General features: G+C 32.8%; 1 protein-coding gene across 1 annotated transcript in view; it reads right to left on the reverse strand.

Moving 5' to 3' along the window:
* Nucleotides 1-23,929, reverse strand: part of LOC124368661 (malate dehydrogenase, mitochondrial) — a 52,023-nt gene that overhangs the window by 18,171 nt on the left and 9,923 nt on the right. The window contains exons 3-4 of the mRNA XM_046825920.1: nt 15,034-15,201; nt 9,783-9,908 (exon numbers count right to left, since the gene is read on the reverse strand). Of these exons, the coding sequence (XP_046681876.1) occupies nt 9,783-9,908; nt 15,034-15,201 (294 nt within the window). The remainder of the gene's footprint in view (nt 1-9,782; nt 9,909-15,033; nt 15,202-23,929) is intronic.

Raw genomic sequence — 23,929 nt, forward strand, 5'->3', positions numbered from 1 at the left:
TAAGCAGTTCCAGCCTTGCCAGTGACCTGTTCTGATGATAGTGTCAGGGGAATTATGGCACATGGCTTAAGAAGTTCCAGCCTTGCCAGTGCCCAGTTCTGATGATAGTGTTTGGGGAGTTACGGCACATGGCTTAAGCAGTTCCAGCCTTGCCAGTGACCAGTTCTGATGATAGCGTTTGGGGAGTTACAGCACATGGCTTGAGAAGTTCCAGCCTTGCCAGTGACCAGTTCTGATGATAGCGTTTGGGGAGTTACGGCACATGGCTTGAGAAGTTCCAGCCTTGCCAGTGACCTGTCCTGATGATAGTGTTAGGGGAGTTCGGCACATGGCTTGAGAAGTTCCAGCCTTGCCAGTGACCAGTTCTGATGATAGCGTTTGGGGAGTTACGGCACATGGGCTTGAGCAGTTCCAGCCTTACCAGTGACCTGTTCTGATGATAGTGTCAGGGGAATTACGGCACATGGCTTAAGCAGTTCCAGCCTTGCCAGTGACCTGTTCTGATGATAGTGTTTGAGGAGTTACGGCACATGGCTTAAGCAGTTCCAGCCTTGCCAGTGACCTGTTCTGATGATAGTGTTTGAGGAGTTACGGCACATGGCTTAAGCAGTTCCAGCCTTGCCAGTGACCTGTTCTGATGATAGTGTCAGGGGTATTACGGCACATGGCTTAAGCAGTTCCAGCCTTGCCAGTGACCTGTTCTGATGATAGTGTCAGGGGAATTATGGCACATGGCTTAAGAAGTTCCAGCCTTGCCAGTGCCCAGTTCTGATGATAGTGTTTGGGGAGTTACGGCACATGGCTTAAGCAGTTCCAGCCTTGCCAGTGACCTGTTCTGATGATAGTGTTTGAGGAGTTACGGCACATGGCTTAAGCAGTTCCCGCCTTGCCAGTAACCTGTTCTGATGATACTGTTTGGGAAGCTAATCCTTGTTCTGATATTGTTGGTGGTTGAGCTCAATGTGTTTACAAGTACCATCTGTAAGGGTGATGATATTGATTCCAATAAACAGGAGGCTGCCTCTACTTTAAATTGGCAAAATCAACAAAAATAACCAAAACTGTTCAAAACAGATCTGTCAATAAATTACAAGAGTCAAGATAAAATGTTTGAATTACAATATTGCAAATGTAATTAACAGTTAAGAATTTTTACAATATTTCTGTATGAGTTTGATCCAACTGTTGTGGTTCTTTCAGAGCATAATATTAACGACAATGAAATTAACAGCATACAAACTGATGGATATATCATTACTACTTTTGACTGAAGGGAATCTAGCTCAAAAGAAGGAATCATGAACCTTGCTAGAGACAATGTGAAGTACAGGCTGCTGTTATACCTGACAGAAATCGTTTATGTGAGGACAAGATCTTTTAATTCTGTACTGTTAGGTTTATTTTTGACAGTTTTCATATTATTGCAATTGGAATATACCATTCCTCAAACTCTAATGCTATGGTGTGTTTTGAGAAGTTTAATATTTTTATTTTAAAACTGTTTAAACAATGCGATAATACTACAATACCTGGTGATTGGAATATTTATATCTTAAGAGATACTAGAGACTTTAAAAAACCTTAATTGATAGCCATAATAATCTATATAATTTTATGGTTGGTTTTTCTACTACAGTTTATGATGCAACTAAAATACGTATTGACAAACATGTACCGTAAATTAGTTAATTAAATTTCATACAATGTAAATTTCGCAACCTAATCAGCCAGTATAATATAATATTATTTTACATCCAATGTTCCGGAACTAAATTATTGGGCGGAGTAACTACCTAATTGGCACGCGTATGAATTTTTTCTTCTAACCCTTTGTAGCAGCCCAACTACGTAACCGATCAGACCTCGCGCGCTTTGTCCGTAAGTAAAATTTATCTTTTCGTATTATTAAATTAGCCCTTTGATGCCAAACGTATAAAATGAATGTAACGTAAAGTAAAGATGTGAATAGTAAAGTAACTTACCCTTAAAGATCTTTTATTTGCTTGATTGAGATAGATAAAGGTTGTGGCGTCGTCCTTATGGCGACGAGCACGTTGTTATAAATAGTAATTTGTATCATTAAATGGCTAATACCGTCGCGAATTTGTTTTAGGCGAGTTTACGTAGCTGATGTATCTCACGTGTTGTTTGAATAGATGGCTACGACTTCCCAACTCTACTCCTCTTCTAGAAATAACCGTTCTTAGACTACAGCTTCAATGTCTCGTGCCAAGACGCCGACACCCGGGTTGTGAGTCTACCTATTGCGAAGGGAAGTGAAATATTATTGTTTTGTAAAGTAAAACGTCGTACGCATAATCCAATAGAACATTGGATATTTTAGGCCCACCTAGAAGATATACTTTTTAGTTATCATATTCTAATTGGCAGCAACGTGGCATTACATAACTTTTCCTTTACCATCTAAAAGTGGTGCTTTTAAGTTTTCGTAATTAAACTGAACTTATAAGTAAACTTTGTATTTCTAGTATTTATTACTACGACCTCAGAAGTCACCACCCCCATGTGTTTTCGTCATACGGTACACACACAATTTTATTGCGCAACTCTGCTATTGATGTGCCTACTCTGCCATCAACTGGGTGAAACTGAGTGAAAACGCCATTAAAATAGAATATTTGTCTAAAGATGAGTTGGTATTTGAACTGATATCTAGAGGTATTAAATTAAATAGTGACAGTACAGTAAATGAACTCAGAAAGTCCTTAAGACAGTGTTTGAGAAACAATATTTTACCTACTCCTAGTAGCCTATTAAAAATAGACCACAATCAGGAAGTAAAACTTCTCAGTGACAAAGTGATATTATTAGAACATGGGTGCAGTGAATTGAACAGTGCTAGTTCACCTTTAGAAATCACCAAATTCCAAGAAAAGTGTAAACATTTAATAAACCGTTTATTTTTAGACAACCAGCTAGAACTAAGTTCTGTACATAGTGAAACTTTATCAGCTTTAAAGTGTAGGCTAGTAAATGTTGAACAACAGTTAGCTAAAAACTTGCTACCTACAGTGAACCTAGAACAGCTTAAATTGTTAGAAGCCAATTTAAATGAATCATTAGAACAAGATGAGGCTATGGAACAGGCAGTGAAAGAACAAATAGGCCCTATTTCTGTACAACCACCAACAATATCACAGCCTACTGCCAGTACCCCCACTTTGCCTATAATGCCTATTTATAATGCAAACAATGATTGTATTAGTCAACCTATGTCTGGTTTAAATATGTTTAATAAGTTAAACAACCCTGTATAATGTTATTTACAAAATTTTACAGTAACAAATGGCTTAGTAGTACCTGAGCTAATAAACTTTTTGAAAACTTTGTTAAAACTAAAATGTGAAACTAGCCTATCAGAAAATGAAATTTTAGCATTGTTACCATGTTATGCAAAAGGTCCACTTTTAGCCAAAATAATACAGTGTAAGTCTGTCAAGCCAAATGTCAACTATCTACACAGGGAATTAATTAGTGCTTTTATCCCTGTAGGCCTAATTGAAAGACTGAGACTAGATTTAGTTTATAGGCCACAAAGGTTTGATGAGCCACTGTATGAATACATCTATGACATCAAAGAGCTCAGTCAAGTTTTATTGTGTAACATAAGTGAACAGGACTTGGTAACTTGTATAAAAAGAGGTATTAAGCCTACAGATAGAAATAAGTTAATTTTTGAAAACAATCCCATTTGCTTTACAGATTTGGAAAATGTGTGTATAGCTAGTAACAATATAACCTTTAATGATAACTTAAGGGACAATTTAAGTAAGACATATGTTAACAACATGTATCCACCACATGTTGAACTTAGAAAAAGTAGGCCTACTGTCAAAAACCCAAAGTTATGTTTCAATTGTAATAGGCCTGGTCACTTAGCAAAAAATTGTTTTAGGAATCCAAAAAACTAGTTGATAGGGGAGTGGTATTACACAACACCTAAAAATATCCCTCCCCGGTTTCATAAGTTTAAGAATAATAATTTTATAAACAGTAATGCAGTAAGAAAAGAAAAACACTATTTTATGAGAGTCTATGGTAAGGTAATTAAAAATTGGAGTAAATTAAACTATAGAAAACCTAATTTAAGACTAAATGTTAGACAGTGTAACAATATGCCTTTAATTGAAGCTATAGTGGGTAAAAATGTAAAAACAAACTGCTTATTAGACACTGGTGCTACAAGAGATATAATTAGTAAAGAATTTTATGATAGCCTATTGTTGAATAAAAATGTTTCTAAATTAATGAAGTCAGATGATACAATGTTTGCTGCAAATAACACTGAAATAAAATGTTTTGGTTACTGTTATGCTAAGATAAAAATTTCTAAATTTTGTTGGAAAGTAAAGTTTATTGTATTGGATAATTTAAAATGGGACATTGTATTGGGAAACCCATTTATATCTAATAGCAAATTAATTTTAGATCTTGATGGAGATTCATGTTATTTTAAATTCAATTGTAATGAGAAAATAACTATTGTCAGACAACAGCCTTTTGAACATGAAGTAAACAGCATTGATGTAAAAATAGGGTGCACTAGAGCTGAGGCTGAGATACAAAACCTTATAGGGGATTTTCCAAATGTTTTTAATCCAAAATTAGGAGAGGCTCTAGATTTGGAAGTGAGATTAGTTCTAAATGACCCCACACCTGTAAGTATTAGGCCTTATTTTATGAGCCCTCCTACTGTAAATAAGATGAAAACAATAATACAGGATTGGTTGGACCAAGGAATAATTGAACCCAGTACTTCAGCCTACTCCAGTCCAGCCTTTTTAACCAAAAAGGACAGACTTGTAGTCAATTATACCGAATTAAATACAAAGTTACAGAAAATTTATTTTCCCATTGGTGATTTAAATAATTATTATCAACATCTTAGTGGAGCCAAATATTTTTCAATAATAGATTTAAGAAAAAGTTTTTTGCAATGTCCATTATCACCTGATAGTCAAGATCTTACCTCATTTAGCACTATATTTGGTAAATATAAATTTAAACGAGTACCCTTTGGTTTACATGTTGGTAGTGCTGTATTGTCCGCCTATCTGGATAAAGTCCTAGACAATATAAAATTTAAATATGTGATAAATTTTTGTGATGATATCTTAGTGTACAGTAAAGACCTTGATTCGCATTTAGTACATGTCAGAGAGATTGTAAATAGACTAAGCAAACATGGCTTAACGGCAAACCTAGAGAAAGCAAAGTTTTGTTTTGAGGAAATCTCCTTTTTGGGGAACTTAATAAAAAATAATACAGTAACTATAGATCCCGAGCGAACAAGGAGTATAAGAGAATTTATGCCGCCTAAGAACGCCAAACAAATTTCACAGTTTTTAGGTATGACCAATTTCTTTTCAAAATTTATAAATAATTATGCCAAATTATGTAATCCTTTAAATCGTTTAAGAAGGAAAAACGCTAAATTTGTTTGGACAAGTGAATGTCAAGATTCGTTTGTAAAGTTAAAAGAAGCTATAATGAATCCTCCTGTACTCCAGTTAGCCGATTTTTCAAAGCAATTTATAGTAATGACAGATGCTAGTGGAATAGCCGCAGGTGGTTGTTTGTTACAGGAAAACGACCAAAATGAATTAATGCCAATAGCCTATTACTCTAGGAAATTTACTGATGCCGAATTAAAATATACTGTTTATGAAAAAGAAGCTTTGAGTGCACTAATTTGCATAGAAAAATGGCACGAATTTTTTGAAGTAAGAACCTTTAAATTAATAACTGATAACCAAGCTTTATCCTATGTCCTCAATCACAAAAGGAAGGTAGGAAGACTTGCCCGGTGGATCGAGAGGATTTTGAATTTGCCATTTGAGGTGGAATTTAAAAGTTCCACCGATAATGCGCTGGCAGACGCCCTTTCACGTATGTTTGAGGGCGAGTCGACGGGAACAGCTGATCCGAGCCCCAGTGACTGCCGGAACGTTCCAGACCAGGATAAAAATAGATTATCGATTTCTTTCTGCCATTCAAACTCCTCCCGAAGGCAAACATGTAAACGAACATCTAATGTAAAGCCTAAAATGCAGATAAATAATAAGTGCAATATCAAGGATAATTTGTGGTTGTAAATTAATGATTTGCCATTAGCGTTTAAAGATTTAGAAAAATATCAACTTCAAGATAAAGAAACTCAGCGAATCATTCAATCTGTAAAAAGCAATAGTAACAATTTATGTTATTTTATAAAAAACAATTTACTGATGTACAAAAGGAATGTAAAAAGTAAGAGTAAGATATTTTTGCCTGTACAGTTAGTTGATTTAGTATATGAATTCTTCCACAGTTCTTTAATAGGAGGTCATTTAGGCATTGCTAGAACGCAAAGAAAAATTAATCAGTATTTTTATAGACTTGATTTAGACGAAATTATAAAGGCAAAAGTCAAAGAATGTAATGTTTGTAAAATGAGTAAAGTGTGCCAAAGAAAATATGAAGGCGAATTAGTATCTGTGCCATTTAAGAACAATATGGATTGTTTATTCATAGATCTTTTAGGTCCCTTAGTGAGAACTAGAAACAGCAATGTATATTTACTTGTAGTTGTAGATGCCGCCAGTAAATTTCTATGGCTAATCCCTTTGAGGGAATGTAAGAGTGCTGAAATATGTAATAAATTAGACCGCATAATTTTTAACAACTTTTCTGTACCTAAAATAATAGTGTCAGACAATGCCGCATATTTTACATCACTGTATTTTAAGAAGTTCTTATTTAAGAATTTTATTGAACACCGTAGACTAGCGCCTTACAGGGCTAATGGAAATCAATCAGAAAGGCATATTAGAAACATATCTACATTATTACGTAGTTTCTATCACAACTGTCATAGTAATTGGGATAGTGACCTAGGCTATATACAATTAAGTTTAAACACCGCCCATAATGAAAGCACAGGTTTTGCTGCCTTTGATTTAATGTTTAATCATTCCTGTATGGAAGCTAAATGATCTAATTGGTGAGAATTTGTCCAAGGAAACTGTTGTAAACAATTTAAAGAGAGCTGTGGTGAATGTAAAAAGGAGTATAGCACATAACAGTAATAGACAAAAGTACTCGGAGCAAAATGTAAAACATCCCTTTAAGTTGCATTCCTTAGTATGGATTAGAACCCACTATCTAAGCAATAAGGTAGAAAAGTTTTGTGCAAAATTAGCACCAAAATATGTAGGAATTTATAGAATTTTATATTTTTTAAGCCCTGTAACTTGTATTGTACAACACACTGAAAATGTTTTGAATGTAAAAAAGGTTCATATTGTAGATTTAAAATTAAATTAAGACCTGTTCTGTATAAAATTAAAAAAAATTTTTGTAGCATCCCTAGCTTAAGGAACCACTTGCTGCCAAATTTAAAAGATAAGATAAAATCCAGGAAGTTAACTGTTTGGTGAATTCTTAACGAATGTGTCAATGGAAATAAAATATAGAAAAAGAATTTGTAAATAGACTTAGTATAAAGAAATGAGACAAAGTTGATCCTGACTGTTTGTAATGAGGGAATCAAATATGAAAAATTGTCTGTGTTTTGTATGTATGCCGAAATGTTGAATTTTGTAGATATATTTGAAGTGTTAAAATTCATGTAGATGTAAGATGTATAGGATGTTGTATGTAAATATATATAAAGAGTGATGCAGTATTAATAAGAAATGTGAGACTTAGCTTCTCGTGAGGGGACGTTTCATTCCAAAGTATTCGATCCATATGGGTAACTTGTCCGCAAGTCTCAGGGTATTTAATGGCAAAACACTATACACAAAACACTGGTATGAATGCAAAAAGAAGTATGAATGTGGCGCCTATATAACAAAACACTACACTACACTTGTTTACGATTTAATCGCCTTAAATGCCCTTATTCTTGCAACGACCCGCAAATTCTAAAACGCTGCAACGTGCACTGCATGAAAATAGTTTGCCTAAATTGATTTTCTATTTTTGGTCCCTAAGCGAGCAGTCATAGAACTGCATTGGCATGCAATCTAGCGGATTTCATAGGAAACTTTTGAAACCCCGCGCTATCGTATTGTTATGGTTGAATTCGAATTTATGTAATGAATAAAAGGTTGAATTAAGTTTGTTATTTAGAATATGTTTAAAGTAAAGCGACTAATTAGGTTGCGAAATCAAAACAGGGGGGATATTCTGTACCGTAAATTAGTTAATTAAATTTCATACAATGTAAATTTCGCAACCTAATCAGCCAGTATAATATAATATTATTTTACATCCAATGTTCCGGAACTAAATTATTGGGCGGAGTAACTACCTAATTGGCACGCGTATGAATTTTTTCTTCTAACCCTTTGTAGCAGCCCAACTACGTAACCGATCAGACCTCGCGCGCTTTGTCCGTAAGTAAAATTTATCTTTTCGTATTATTAAATTAGCCCTTTGATGCCAAACGTATAAAATGAATGTAACGTAAAGTAAAGATGTGAATAGTAAAGTAACTTACCCTTGAAGATCTTTTATTTGCTTGATTGAGATAGATAAAGGTTGTGGCGTCGTCCTTATGGCGACGAGCACGTTGTTATAAATAGTAATTTGTATCATTAAATGGCTAATACCGTCGCGAATTTGTTTTAGGCGAGTTTACGTAGCTGATGTATCTTACGTGTTGTTTGAATAGATGGCTACGACTTCCCAACTCTACTCCTCTTCTAGAAATAACCGTTCTTAGACTACAGCTTCAATGTCTCGTGCCAAGACACCGACACCCAGGTTGTGAGTCTACCTATTGCGAAGGGAAGTGAAATATTATTGTTTTGTAAAGTAAAACGTCGTACGCATAATCCAATAGAACATTGGATATTTTAGGCCCACCTAGAAGATATACTTTTTAGTTATCATATTCTAATTGGCAGCAACGTGGCATTACATAACTTTTCCTTTACCATCTAAAAGTGGTGCTTTTAAGTTTTCGTAATTAAACTGAACTTATAAGTAAACTTTGTATTTCTAGTATTTATTACTACGACCTCAGAAGTCACCACCCCCATGTGTTATCGTCATACGGTACAAACATTTATATTTTTACAAACACTTATGGACAACACATATTTTTACAAACATACAGTACCATAATATAAGTTAAAAATTTAAGGATTAATTACTATTTTATCTCAACATAGTATGCAATTCTTTAAATTATATTACTTACTCCCCAATCAAGAAGAATAGATTTTCATGTTTAAATGTTAACCACAAACTAGAAGAGCTATAATAACGGAAGTCAAATTAAAATTTAACATGTTTATTTCTGCGTTTATACACATAACACATTGCGTTATTGTTTAAACACATAACACAAATTCATTACAAACAATAACTTCAGATTTTGAAGCTTTTCAACCAAATGCAATTTTGAAAATTCATAATTTAGAGAAACTTGTGATCCTGGGTTTAGACCCAGTATTTATACAAGATCAGTAAAAGTGTACTGTTTTTGACTATGGAATTTTAGTATTTGAGAAATATTCGTATAAAAGTTGTTATTAAATTACCATTTAAACTTTTATTTTTGACTGGGTGGTTTAAAATATTTTGTTATTAGCCTTGTTATGGAGTTCTGGAATTCATTATCATGGTGTAATATTTTAACCACTATTTAAGTGTTTAATTTTTAGCACATATTTTACTGAACAGGTTTTGTTAATTTAATGCGTCCAGCGCCTGCTTGTTGGATTGCATAAACTACCACAACGTCCAGGGCAAAGTATGTATATACTGACCTTGGCTTGACCAACAAATGTGTTTGCACGAACAATGTCCAGCGTAGTAACCCCAAACAAGCGGTTAGGGTCATAGACTCCAGCCTTCTTCAACACCTCTGCTGCGATCGGGACAGTACTGTTCACCTATAACAATTATTTTATTAATTAATGCTTAAACTTGATGAACTAAATTTATTGTTAATTAAGCATATTAATCACAGAAACTTTCTGAACAAAAAAGGCTATTTCTTTCCTTTGTTTAAAATTTGTTTTTGACAATGGATAATTAGAAGGATAGAATAATTACGGACATTTGGCATCGTTATATATAACAAAAAAAGTATAAACACAACATTTTGAGTACTGAAATCTAGAACCCTCCGAAGAAGTAGATACGTTTCAATCCTCAAAACGTACTGTTATACTTTTTGTAAAACATATAACGGTGGCATTTTCCGAACTTCTATTATCCTTTCAGTATTTCTAGTTGAAATGTGCATCTATTTGACCTTGGATCACTTCATTGTTGTGCAACAATATAAGAGCATCATACTGAAGCATGTATTTCAATTTGAGAGTTAAAGGAATCTTTTTTACCAAGCAAAGTTTAGAAACCCTCTCTATCACTTAACCTGGAGACCAACAGCTTAAAAGGTGACTGCCAAACTGTCACTGATAGTAGGCTATGATAGCTAGGACCACTCAACCACGGCAAGCAGCTTGGGATCTGCCGGTTAGGCCATCCTGCTACTTTACTACTATTCATAATAAGTCAGAATAGACTAGCAGTGATGGTGTTAACTTCACATATTATGTATAGAACGTAAGTTACGAAAAATCTGAAAAACATCAAATTAAAATATATTTTTTATTATTTGAAAACTATTGAAAAACATAGCAGAGAAAATGTTTAATTGCCTTGTACACAGCTAACAGTGATTTAAAAAATATCACTACAAATTAACAAAATCTTATTTTCAAATTCGTATACATAAATTTATTGAAATCCCAAAAACTTTTTACTAAAAATCTGTAATAGTTCAGCCAAATTAGGAGAAAAAATTTTAATATTTTTGAAAATCTGTTAATTTGTACATGAAATACCCTAATGAACATAGTAAACGTACCCGGTAATGAAGGGATGAGGGGATTACAGGTACAGTTTTTCACGAATATCTTGTAAACTGTTAAGTTTAATACAAAAGGCATTTGGTATTAAATGAAAAAGAATAAAATTGCATACAACATAGATTCTATACATATTTGTTGTAGAATGAAAAAATTGAGCACTTATTAAATAACTCAAGATGTACAGTGTACAAAATATCTTACACTCTACCATTATAAATTTATATAACTGAATGCAGTACTATACAAGAATATCTACTAATTATGAGTTAGATAAAAGGAGATGGAACTTCTCAGCATGATGAGGTTCAATTGTTCTGAAGGACTCTGAATGTCCTCCTGAACTTTTATCGTAAGCAAGTTAACCGAATTAAAATACTGACAGGACCAAATACTGCACGAGTTTGAGCTTAAATGAACATGGTAACAAGCTTCTGAATCTCCACAGACCTCTGAGCTTGTCAATGGCTTGCTGGATTGAGTGCGTAACATAGTCGGTAAACAAGAGCCAATTGTTCAATATGACACCAAGAATCTAGACTACGTCACAAGACCGCCAATCTTTTACCATAAAGCATGACACCTGCTCCCTGCTCCCCACTCCCCTAGAGTCTGTATTAAGTTGTGCAGAACTAGACGAAGGACATTGCACTTTCCTACGTTAAGTTTGAGACCATTTTTGGTTAACCCCCTTAAAATGGATTCAAGGTCAGCACTGATTAGGGAAGGCTCATAGGACAGGTGTAGCTGTGGTGTACTGGGTCCTGGACCGTGCGAGTCTGCACACAACAGGGGAAGTCACGTGTAAATAGCACCGGTCCCAGGCAGATTCCCTGAGGTACATCTCTTCGCCTGATGAGAGCAGTAGAAGTGTCACTTCCCACCTCCGTAACCCGTGTTCTATCCTTCAAGTATGATTTGACCCGGTCATACTGTAGTCCAAAACTCACTCACTAGCAGATCTCCCATTTATGTACCTTGTTTTAATTTCATAGCGACCCTTGTTACTTTTTCCATTTTGGTACTGTTCCTATAATTATTTCCATTGTTAACTTTTAACGAGGTTTGAAGTGATCTTGGTGAAGAATGTATGAGATATATTATTAAACTTCATGAGTAGTACTGAAACAAGGAGTTTTACTATTCTCATCTTGTGTATCAGATGAGAATGTATCTTTTGGCAGAGGGTTTAAATCCTAGAAAAAGGGAATATCCAAAATAATTACTTTAATTAATATCTTTTCAAGTTATACTATGGCATAACTAAAAACCATCTTTTAACCCTTTGAACGCCGATATAAATTTAGTATTTTTTTAGATTACGCTCATTTAAGGTGAAAAAAATGAAAATTCCTTAAAGCTATTTTTTTTATTCATTCCTAATGACTAATAGTCACACACAAAAAATCAATTTTACAATAATGTAATACTTGCATTAAAATAATCACATTTTTTCATAATAATGGAATATTTCAATCAAAATCAAATTCAGGTTACAGAGTAATCAAATACATGTGATGAAAAATATGAAAACTATGTACAAGGATAAGAAAACAAATAAATCTTGATTAGTTTTATAAGTTCTGATAATAATAGATTTAGGCAGTTGTATGGTAAACTTCAAAACAAAAATCGGGATGAAGCCATGGGGTCTCGAGACATGACTTGCAGCCATAATTACACAACAGAAAATAAAAAAAATAAAAACTTTATTATAACACCTAAAACATGGTAACAATAACTTTTTACAACTGTTTGTATAAGGAATGAAAACACAAGAACACTTCCCAAAGGCACAATGCGTGCTCCACTGATAGTCGGTAATGGCGGATAGTATCGTCATCGGCGTACAGAGGGGAGTAGGAGAACAGCTGCCAGCTGACAGCTGCAACTGGATTATTTGGTCAAGCCAGTACATTACTTAGTATTGTGGCATATATATTGAGCTTATAAACTTCAAAAACAGTAATAAAATATATTTTTATCGATCGGCGGATTATTTCGTCTTTGGCGTTATAAGACCAAACAACATCACGGATTATTCCGTCTACGGCGTGCTAAGGGTTAATATATCCAAATTAAGGAAAAAAGTTGACTTTAAGGAACATAAACTGTTTCTGACAACGTAAAACTTACAAAGTGAATTTGATTGCATTGCATCATAGAATAAAAATATTTCCAATCACAAAATTATTGTGGTGGAACTAATTACACGATAAGGATTAATATACTTAATCTTTTACGATAATATCATTAATTGTGCATTAACAACAACAGCATTACTTAAGGCACTGATTAATAATTATGTACATCAACATTATGAATCTAATTTACACAAATTAATCACACACATTCCGAAAGTTACATAAAACAATGGGATGAAGCTGTCATAATACATACTACAATGGTTGAAGCTTGATATTATCAGTACAAAGACTATGTTTAAGTTATGTTTTCATGACACAAAAACCTACCGATAAATGGGTCAACCTGGGAAGAACCTGAAAATTTGACTTATGTGAACAAATAAAAGTCTTCTCTGTATATTTATTTATATACAAGACATTTTAATGTTAAAATATTTAAGGTTTGAATTATAGGGCTGAATGCCAGGGAGCAAGGTTAATGATCTGTAAGGTTGCTCAACCGCTTAAAAGTTTACTGACCACTGACCATAGCTCTAAGCTATGCACACAGAAATGTGTAATTAACCTTGAACATCAAGCATAGAAACATGTAAATAAGTAACATATAAACAAAGTAGAGGGTAGGAAGATTTTTTTCAATATTACAGGATTAAAATGTAGGGGACTTACAGTTTACGTAATACGTAACTGACTGATAGAACAACCCTTAACACCAAGAAGCCTTCCTATAGCGGTGCAAGACTCTTTAACATGCTTCCAGAAAACTTCAAAAACATGTGACTCTAAAACTCTGAAGAAAAGACTGCACAGCCTGTTGATAAACTCTACAATTTATAGTTTGAATGAGTTTTTTAATTCTGTTAATGCTATTATTTAAGACATGTATGTGTATGTATATGCATTCATATATTTTCTCCTCATATATATTTTATTTTACAGAAATGTTAGTTGATATCAAATTTTAAAGATATTTTCTCTTTGCATTTATAATAGTTTTAAACTAGTTTACCTACTTCTTGATGACATCAATTTTTACTGCATGTGTTGACTCTGTAACCATTCTTGATGAATGTGTGAATAAAGATATTATTGAATTGAATTGATACTGCAGTACTACCATTAACGAGAAGTTGACATCCCAGTGGAACTTTCACATTAAATACTTGCAAACATTGTCGAAATATATTTTTTCGTTGTTACTGCGAGTGTTGTATTTGCGATTTCGAGAGTGGATTATTTCTGCAATAAAAGTACACTAAACGGTGAGTCAAAACCATTAATTTATTTTAGTTTCATTTTCATTAAGCATTATAAATTTAAAAAGCTGCTACAAAATTGACAACGTCCAGCCTGAACCCGTTGACTTTAAATTAAAGCAAATATATTGGTTGACTGTTTGTTTTTTAAGAGAGATGACTGAAAAAAAGTTACTCTCCTTGTGAACCACGTTTTTGTGAATAGAAGCCAGAATCGTGTATATTCTATCAATTTTCTAGTTAATTTTCATGTGATTCTATCAAATGAGGTATTACTATTTTTCTAGAAGTTATTAATTAAATGTATTGCTATTTCTGGTTGTCACTTTTGTGAAATCTGAAATCAAAATTTTGTAACTGTTTTCATTTTATAATAAGTATGATATATTTGTAACAAAATTAAGTCCATATAAGACAAATATCTGTGTATAATTGTGATGCTGAAAAATAAACCATTTGTGATTTCTAAATGGACATGTAAAATCGGAAACTAAATGAAAAAAGGTACCATGAAAGGTAGATGAACATATGACCACAGGAAATTATTTGTTAATTTTTAGATTATAAGCAATAGTTTAGTTTGATTTTTATGGGAATTCGTACAGATAATTTGTCCAATATATTAATACAAAGTAATGTTATATTATAACACTGCAAACAATATCAAACACATAAAAAATATATAGAGACTGAAAAATTGTCTACATAGTCTACAATACCACTGTTGTGAATACTTACAGGATTTGAGATTATGCCGATGAGTGCCTTGGGTGACACCTCTGCTGCAGCCTGTATGAGGTCACGGACAATAGAGGCATTTGTGTTGAACAAATCGTCTCGTGTCATTCCCGGCTTGCGCGGGACTCCTGCGGGGATGATGATCACCTGCACGCCTTTCAATGAGTCCTGCACACATTCAAATATCAGATGTCATAAAATCTGTCATCAATTGTAAAGATTTTCTAATTTTAAGAACACCCTTATGTTTGGATTTTAAATGTCTCTTCTAAAAAATGTAATCGTATTCAAATTTAAAATAAGAAACCTTTCATTTTTATACAACAAGTTAATTTGTTTAAAAGATAATTGATGTATTTTAATCATTTTGTGCAAGACAATTTACACACACTTAAATATTTGTAATTAACAAAAGCTATGTTTAAATTCAAAACAATAATATTTTAATTATGTGATGACCCATAAATGTCAATTTTGTAGCAACAAGATTCACAATGTGTATGTAGCATTTAACAAGTTAGTCTATAAAATCTGTGACCCTTGAATTAAAATAATATTTTTATTACTCTTTAAAATATTTCACTTTTTCTCAAATACAAGGGTTATCCAGAAAATAAGAGATTTAGGAATATCTCGACTGTGGGCAAGGGTAGAGGCACCATCTTGGGGTTAAAAGATTTCTACACTTAATACACATTGAGCTGTATTAGTGGGTGGTCTGTATCTATCCTACTTTTCTCACTGTGACTATTTAAAATGTACACCGCAATTGAAAATCTTGCCACTTGTGAAGTGCGTTCAGTGAAGGGGTTTCGTAGGTAAAAAACAACAATCCAACATTATAATGTTTATGGGAATGGAATAATGAGTACAAGCAGAGTGAAGCGGTGGTGTACTGACGTTCCAATGTTCATGTTAAGGATTGCAGTGGTCTGCCTAGTCTGGTTACTGAAGAGTTGGTGACGAAAATCAATGAAAACATTCATGGAATAAAGAGTACAAGCAGAGTGAAGCAGTGGTGTACTGACGTTCCAATGTTCATGTTAAGGATTGCAGTGGTCTGCCTAGTCTGGTTACTGAAGAGTTGGTGACGAAAATCAATGAAAACATTCATGGAATAAAGAGTACAAGCAGAGTGAAGCAGTGGTGTACTGACGTTCCAATGTTCATGTTAAGGATTGCAGTGGTCTGCCTAGTCTGGTTACTGAAGAGTTGGTGACGAAAATCAATGAAAACATTCATGGAATAAAGAGTACAAGCAGAGTGAAGCAGTGGTGTACTGACGTTCCAATGTTCATGTTAAGGATTGCAGTGGTCTGCCTAGTCTGGTTACTGAAGAGTTGGTGACGAAAATCAATGAAAACATTCATGGAATAAAGAGTACAAGCAGAGTGAAGCAGTGGTGTACTGACGTTCCAATGTTCATGTTAAGGATTGCAGTGGTCTGCCTAGTCTGGTTACTGAAGAGTTTTTACAAAAATCAATGAAAACATTCATGAAAATCGCTGTTTTACAGTTACAAAACTTTCACAAAATTTCCAAATTTAACGAAGTTTAGCTCATAAAAATTGCTTTGAAGAAGCTTGACAACCATAAATTTTGTGCAAGGTGGATTTCAAAAATCTTTACAGAAGACCATAAAAAACAAAGGTTTGCTACATTTCTGAATTTCCTTGAAGATAGACATGTGAATTAACTTATCAATTGTATTGTAACTGGTGATGGAACATGGGTGAAGCATGTTAACTGTTAGATGAAAAGGCAGTCTATGGAATGGGGAATACACATTATACCAAAAACCAAGACATTGTCTCCTAACTAACTCTGTCTGCCAGAAAAAGGCAACTGCTTCCTGGGGCAGTTTCTTTGAACGAGACTCGAAAATCACTGCAGAAAAATATTGTGAAACACTACAGAAACTATCAACAAAAATAAATTGTTTCTAAATATTTTTAAACAAAATTTATGCTAGTATAATTTATGCGACTTAAAAAAAACTTGTGTACTGATATATTTAAATAATTTTTTTCTTATAAATACTTAGGTGTAATCTTTGATAGTTGCTGGAAATGGACAGAGCATATTGAATGTTCAAATACAAAATTAAAAATATTATGTTAACGCGTTTAGGCAGTTTCATGAAGTTATAAATGAGAAGGAAATTAAAATAGTTTAGTTTGCATATTTCCCATCTTATAGTTGTTCAGTATCATTGCCAAGAGAAGAGCTTTTAAAATTGTACTTTAAACTCTTAATGTACTACAAATATCTATTTGGAAAATTGATTTTGTTAAGTCTTAAGTTTTGATAAAATGGTAACCCTTACCAAAATCTAGCAAACAGTCCCCCTCTTTTGATAAAATTTAGTCACACATCCCAAAAGTATTTGTGCGAATAGTGAGCATCGTGTTTAATAGTATTTATTTAATGATTGAGTATATAATAACTCAAAAGAAAAATACAATACATATAATTTATAACTATAAACATGATTTATTGCTAAAATCCTTAAAACAAGTCTGGACTATAATTTTTACATAAAATAGTATTATATCTGAAATAAAACCAATTGGGTCCATTTTTCAAGTGGATTATATCTTAAATGAAATTGGTAAACATGATAATCCATATCAAGTTGATAAATTCTTATCTTTAAAATAAAATATAATACTTATGTATAAAATATTATACTACATTTTACACTGATGATTGAAATTTTGCTTAGATTTGTAGTAAGCTTTTACCACCAGAATTATACAAACAAAAATTATCAGTTTTTAGCATTTATTTTATTTAAAAAGATATCCAAAACTTTATATTAATAATAATTATAATACATCATTTTCTTGAATTAATAATAAAAACTTATAAGAATGCTGAATCTGCATTCGTCTTTCAACATAACAGTAAATTAAGCAATTGACTTTGTCACAAATATTTCTTTTACAAATTAATACTAACATCATTTTAATAGTTTATAGGCCTACATCATTATTAACAGAATGGTTAAATGCATACTAAAATAACTAGCAAATAAATAAGTAGTAACAGATTAAAACAATATAGGATACAAACTAATAAATCATAATAACAGCAACAATTAATCAGTTAAGATTTGTAAAAATACCAAGTAATAATTCAAGAAAACCATATATTTAAGATAACCTATATCAATAATACCACAGACAAGGCATACATTAACATAGTAAAAAGCATTTTCTTTCAACCAAATTTCAACATACTTAAATAAACCTTATCATTATTAGCTACCAGAGCATTAAATAGCAGCCTATTAAAATGTTCAATTTTCATAAAAATGAGACTACTTCTTGTTTCACCCAAACTAATTGATGTGAGTTCAAACATGTTTGTATTTCTTGTATTATAATTAGTAAGTCATAGGTACTAACATTTAATGATAGCTATTTCTTTGAACTTTGAGGTAGCCTAGCAAAACCTTGTGATCAAGAATCAAGAATCTTTATTTTGTCGTTGACATAATACATATGTATTGACAAAGTCATATTACAGCTTGAATTAGCTACAGTCAATTCTTCAATAATTTATGATATAAAAAATTATAAATATTTGAATATATCATTAGCTAACAGACATGGGTTTTAAGTTTTACTAGGCTATAATAAATAAATAAATAGATATTGCACATAAAAGTAACATACATAAGAATAAATTATCACAGACAAAATAATTATTATGAAAGTCAAAAATAGCATAAAAACACTGAAGTCAAATAACAAATAAAACTGCACATAAAAGTTTAAATATAACATATACAACAATATTGCACCAGCTCATAAATTTAAATGTATCACAAGTTTCAATTATAGGCATATAGTTATCTAAAAAATATCTATTTGTTCCAAAAGCAAAAATTCTTGAACTGAATAGACTGGATTATTCAACAGCCATTCATAAAATTTTGTTAATAAGAACTTTTGATTGTTAAAGTAATTGCTAATTTTAATATATTTATTAATTTTATTATAGATTTTAAAAGACATTTCTACGTGACTATTGAGTGTTTTCTCTAGCCTGGAATGCGTCCTTGAAATATTACTACTATTTCTGGTGTGATAAGAATGCACATCATTTTGAAAAGTTAAAAGTGGGCATTGTTTCAGTGCATAAGATAAAAGTTCATAAATATACAAATTAATTATTGTTGGAATTTTTAATAATTGAAACAGCGGCCTGCAGTGGGCATCATCTACTGCATTTGCGAGAATACGAATAACCTTTTTTTGAATAATTAAAATCTCTTTTGTTCTACTGCAACCACCCCAGAAAATTAAGCCATATCTACAGATACTTTGAAAGAATGCAAAATAAACCATTTTTAAATAGCTCATATCAACAAGGGCTTTATCAAATCAAACCAAAATTCTTTAATTTACATATTCTTTGAGAATAGTAATTAAGTCAAATTACAATAATAACAGTAACAAGAAAATAACTTTTAAATACATTAAAAGTCAAAAATCTGTTGATAAAATTCTTCCATAGAATAAAATGGACGTTTGATAAGCCATTTGTGCAATGCAGGTGGTAGCTCTCTTTCATTCTTGCTTCTCAGATCTGGAGGTAGGAGGTTGTGAAGCTTGGTTCCCATGTATGACGGTTTCTTCTCAAACTGAGTCGTTCGGTGTGCTAGAAGATTGTACTGGGTGCTGTTTCTTAGGTTATATTGGTGAACTTCGCCTCTTCTAGTAGGGGTTTTTGCTACTGCATGTATCACAGCTTCCTCGATGTAGAGAGAGACAACAGTAAGAAGTCCAAGTGATTTAAAAGTTTCTCTGCAGCTGTCGAGTCTTTGCAGTCCCGCGATAATTCTGATTGCTTTTTTTCTGTTTCTTGAGAACCTTTTGCATGTTAGTGGTTGAAGTTCCACCCCAGGCTAACAGTACGTATCTTATGTGTGACTCGAAAAGCGCAAAGTATGCCACCCTAATTGTTCTCTCATCTGTTGTATCCTTTATCCGTTTCATCACATAAAGGCTGGAGCTAAGCTTTGTGCATAAATTATCCACTTGAGGCGTCCAAGAGAGGTTCTTGTCTAGAGTTATGCCCAAAAATTTAGCTTCATCTTGTTTGTTTACATCTGGTAGGTTTGGGACTTTGTCAGCTTTTCTTCCAAAAGCTATTTGAGTGGTTTTAGCTGTGTTAACTGCAAGGTCGTTATTGTGGCAGTATTGGTAAGCCATGTTCAAGGTTACATAGGAAGCTACTTCTAGACTTTCTGTTTTTGGTTCTTTAAATACCAGGGTGGTATCGTCAGCATACATTATAGTATTACAAGTATTTCCGAGTTGTTGGGGAAGATCAGTTGTGAAGAGAATGAAGAGTACCGGGCCCATTACTGATCCTTGAGGAACACCTCGGTTTACAGGCTGCAGGCTGGATCTTGCTGTTTTGACGGTCCCATTTTCTGTATGTCTTAGTTCTACCAATTGAGTGCGGCCTTTCAGGTAGCTTATAAACCATTCTTTAACTATGCCTGACAGTCCCAATGTTTCTAGTTTTTTAATTATTAGCTGGTGATCCAGGCAGTCTAATGCCTTACTAAAGTCAAGACAGATTGCAGTCGTCAGGTTTCCTTCCTCCAAGCCATCAACCAAAGACTCTACCATTTGGACTATTGCTGTTGTAGTAGATTTTCCTTTGGTGAAACCATGTTGGGAATCGCTGAGTAGGTTATGTTCTGTGCAGTGGTTCAAAAGTCTGTTTAAAACAACTTTCTCGTAAATTTTGGAGAAGGTCGATACAAGAGATATTGGTCGGTAGTTGCTTGCTTCGTTAGCATTTCCAGATTTGAATTTTGGGAATACCTTTGTAGTTTTAAGCTGGGAAGGAAAATGACCAGTATTTAAGGATTTATTAATTACATCAACTAAAGGGAGTACTAGTTCATTACAGCAGAGTTTAAGGACTTTAGATGAGATTTCATCCATTCCGGATGAGTTTTTTGTTTTTAGCTGGTTTATGATTTTCTTGATTTCTCTTTCACTTGTATCTTGAAAACTACAAAACTGTGGAGGTTGAGGTATATTCATTAATACGTTTTTAGTTTTAAGATTTTTCTGTGGTAGTAGTGTTTTTTCTGCAATGCTTGTGAAAAATGTATTTAAGTGTTCAGCAACATCTGTCACTTTGTTTATTTGTTTTCCATTTACTTCCAAATGAATTCTTTTCATGTTCTTTAAGATGTCTAATCAGATAGACAACTCTAGACAGCCTAATTGACACATGATCTACATGGGAATTCCATTGAAGTTTGCTATCTAAATGCATCCCAAGAAACTTGACACACTCATCCTTGGGTTGTAAATTTTGGTCAAAAGGCCTCAAACTAAAGACTAAATGTTGGGTTTTATCAGAATTCAACTTGAAATGATTGCTTTTAAACCAGATTTCCCCCTCATTTACCGCACTGTTTATTAGATGGGAAAGTTCACCCATCATGCCAGCGGCTGCAAAAAAGGTGGTGTCATCCGCATATAAAATTGATTTAACTGGATATGAAATATTTGATGGTAAGTCATTTATTGAAATCAAAAAGTAAGGGTCCAAGCACAGAACCTTGAGGTACTCCATGCTCCACCCTCACCCTGTCTGACCAATCTCCATTAATACAAACAAGCTGTTCTCTATTGGTTAAATATGATTCAAAACATTGTAGGGCAGATCCTTTAATACCGTAAAATTCTAATTTTAACAACAATTCCTGGTGATCGACACAGTCAAAAGCCCTGCTCAGGTCGCAAAAGGCGGCCCGAGCAAAAGCCTTATTTTCAAAAGCCTCAATCACATTTCGCACCAAGTCATCTATGGCATTTAGGGTTGACTTGCCACTACGGAAACCATACTGTGATGTGCAAAGCAGATTATTATGTTCTAAGAACTCATTAACTTGATCAAAGACAAGAAGTTCAAGCAACTTAGATATAGCAGGTACAATTGAGACTGGCCTATAGCTTTCCGGCTGGTTTTTTGGACCCTTTTTGTAAATTGGGGAGACCCGAGAAATTTTCAGTTCAGCAGGGAAAACACCATTGGCCAAACATATGTTGAATACAAAAGTCAATTGAAGTACTATGGATGGAACTATTTGTTTTAATAAATTATTTGACATATTGTAAAAATCACAACTATTTGAATTTTTTAATCTTCTAACTGCTTTTAAAACATCTTCTTGAGTAATTAATTTCCAAGAGAACTGAGCAGGAGTAACATTTAATTTTGACATATAACACTGGGGTGTTATATTAGGATTAGTGGCACTTTGTCGAATGAATAGGGCAAATTGGTTTCACATAGTTGAAGTAATAACAGGATTTTGGACATATGCCATGTTATATGTAACAAAAAAGTATAATACTACGTTTCGAGGATTCAAATTTCTTCAGGTGCACAAAATACCCTTGAACATTAAAAAACATGGCAATGAACTCCCAATCAAAGTTAAAATAATTATTAAGTGATACCTGATTAATTCAATAACAGAATCAGACTGCACTAAAATTTTAATGCCTTAAGGGGATTCACCACTGAAAACATACTTTTTTTTAAATACACAATAAAAATAGCTTAACCATTTTTTTTCTAGTTTGTAGTAGGCTAACAAAAAATACAAAAATATATAAAACGGCCAAATAGTTGTCACATACAGCCTACAGCGAATAAAAACGGGGGGTTTTCGCGTTTTTCAGATCATATTTAAAATTGATATATCTAAGAAACTATCCAACATATTGCACTACTCATGGTCTAATATTGAAGATATGGATCTATTCTAAATATTTAGGTAGATTTATCATGGTAGCATTAGTCGTTTTAATAAAATAATTTAGTAAACTTTAGACTTTAAAAAAAACAAACATGCATATATATCAAATTATGTTTCTATTCATCATATATACCTAAAAATCTAATTCTACCTAAATATTTATAAAAAGATCTACTTAATATGTGGTAAAAATATGAACTTTCTATCTTAATTAGTTCCCAAGATATATCGATTTTTGTCTGAAAATTTATCGAAATTCAAACTTTCGGAAAACTGCAATAGAAAGTAAACGTAGGTTCAACACTAATATATCACGTATATTTTTTTTAGTTTATGGTTCTGAAATAAATTTACACAATATATTAGGTCAAAAGGTTGTATTATACATCAATATTAGGTCATATTATTATGTCAGTGTTCAATAAAATATACATATATATATATATATATATATATATATATATATATATATATATATACATTGTAAAATAAAACAGAGTTCGGTCGGTGACGTAGGTTGCAGGTTGCACCTCATACCGCTTTGCAATATTGTCCTTATTTCTTCTAGCAACACTTTTTATTGTATTCTTGACTCTTCCCATATTTTATGGCATAAAACTGAACTAAACTACACTCAAAACAAACAGCCCAGAAACTCAACAGTAGAATGACAGATGACAGAACACAAATTGTTTTGTTTTTATTCTATTACTACTTCTTCTTCTTCTTCTTCAGCATAGAGTAATGAAAATAAAACAGTACAATGATTGATATGCGTATTAAACTAGATTTAAATATCTGGTTTACATATTTATAATTAAATATATAAAAGAAATTATGATGTTTTTAGTAAAAAATAAGGTATCTAGTAAAAATGTGAAATTTTGGACATTGACGCGCTTGCAAAAAACGTTATTTTTTATACTTAGGGTTAAAATATAGGTCTTAGGATACTATGTTTTTGTTCAGTAGGTTCCAAATGACAAAATATGACAAAAAAACTTTTTTTTGAAAATTTCATATTTTTTTCATTATTTTCAGTGGTGAATCCCCTTAACTATGAAAAGTAGGTCCAATAATAGGCAAAATATT

Source organism: Homalodisca vitripennis, chromosome X, assembly GCF_021130785.1.
Source record: "Homalodisca vitripennis isolate AUS2020 chromosome X, UT_GWSS_2.1, whole genome shotgun sequence".
NCBI classification, from domain to species: Eukaryota; Metazoa; Arthropoda; class Insecta; order Hemiptera; family Cicadellidae; genus Homalodisca; species Homalodisca vitripennis.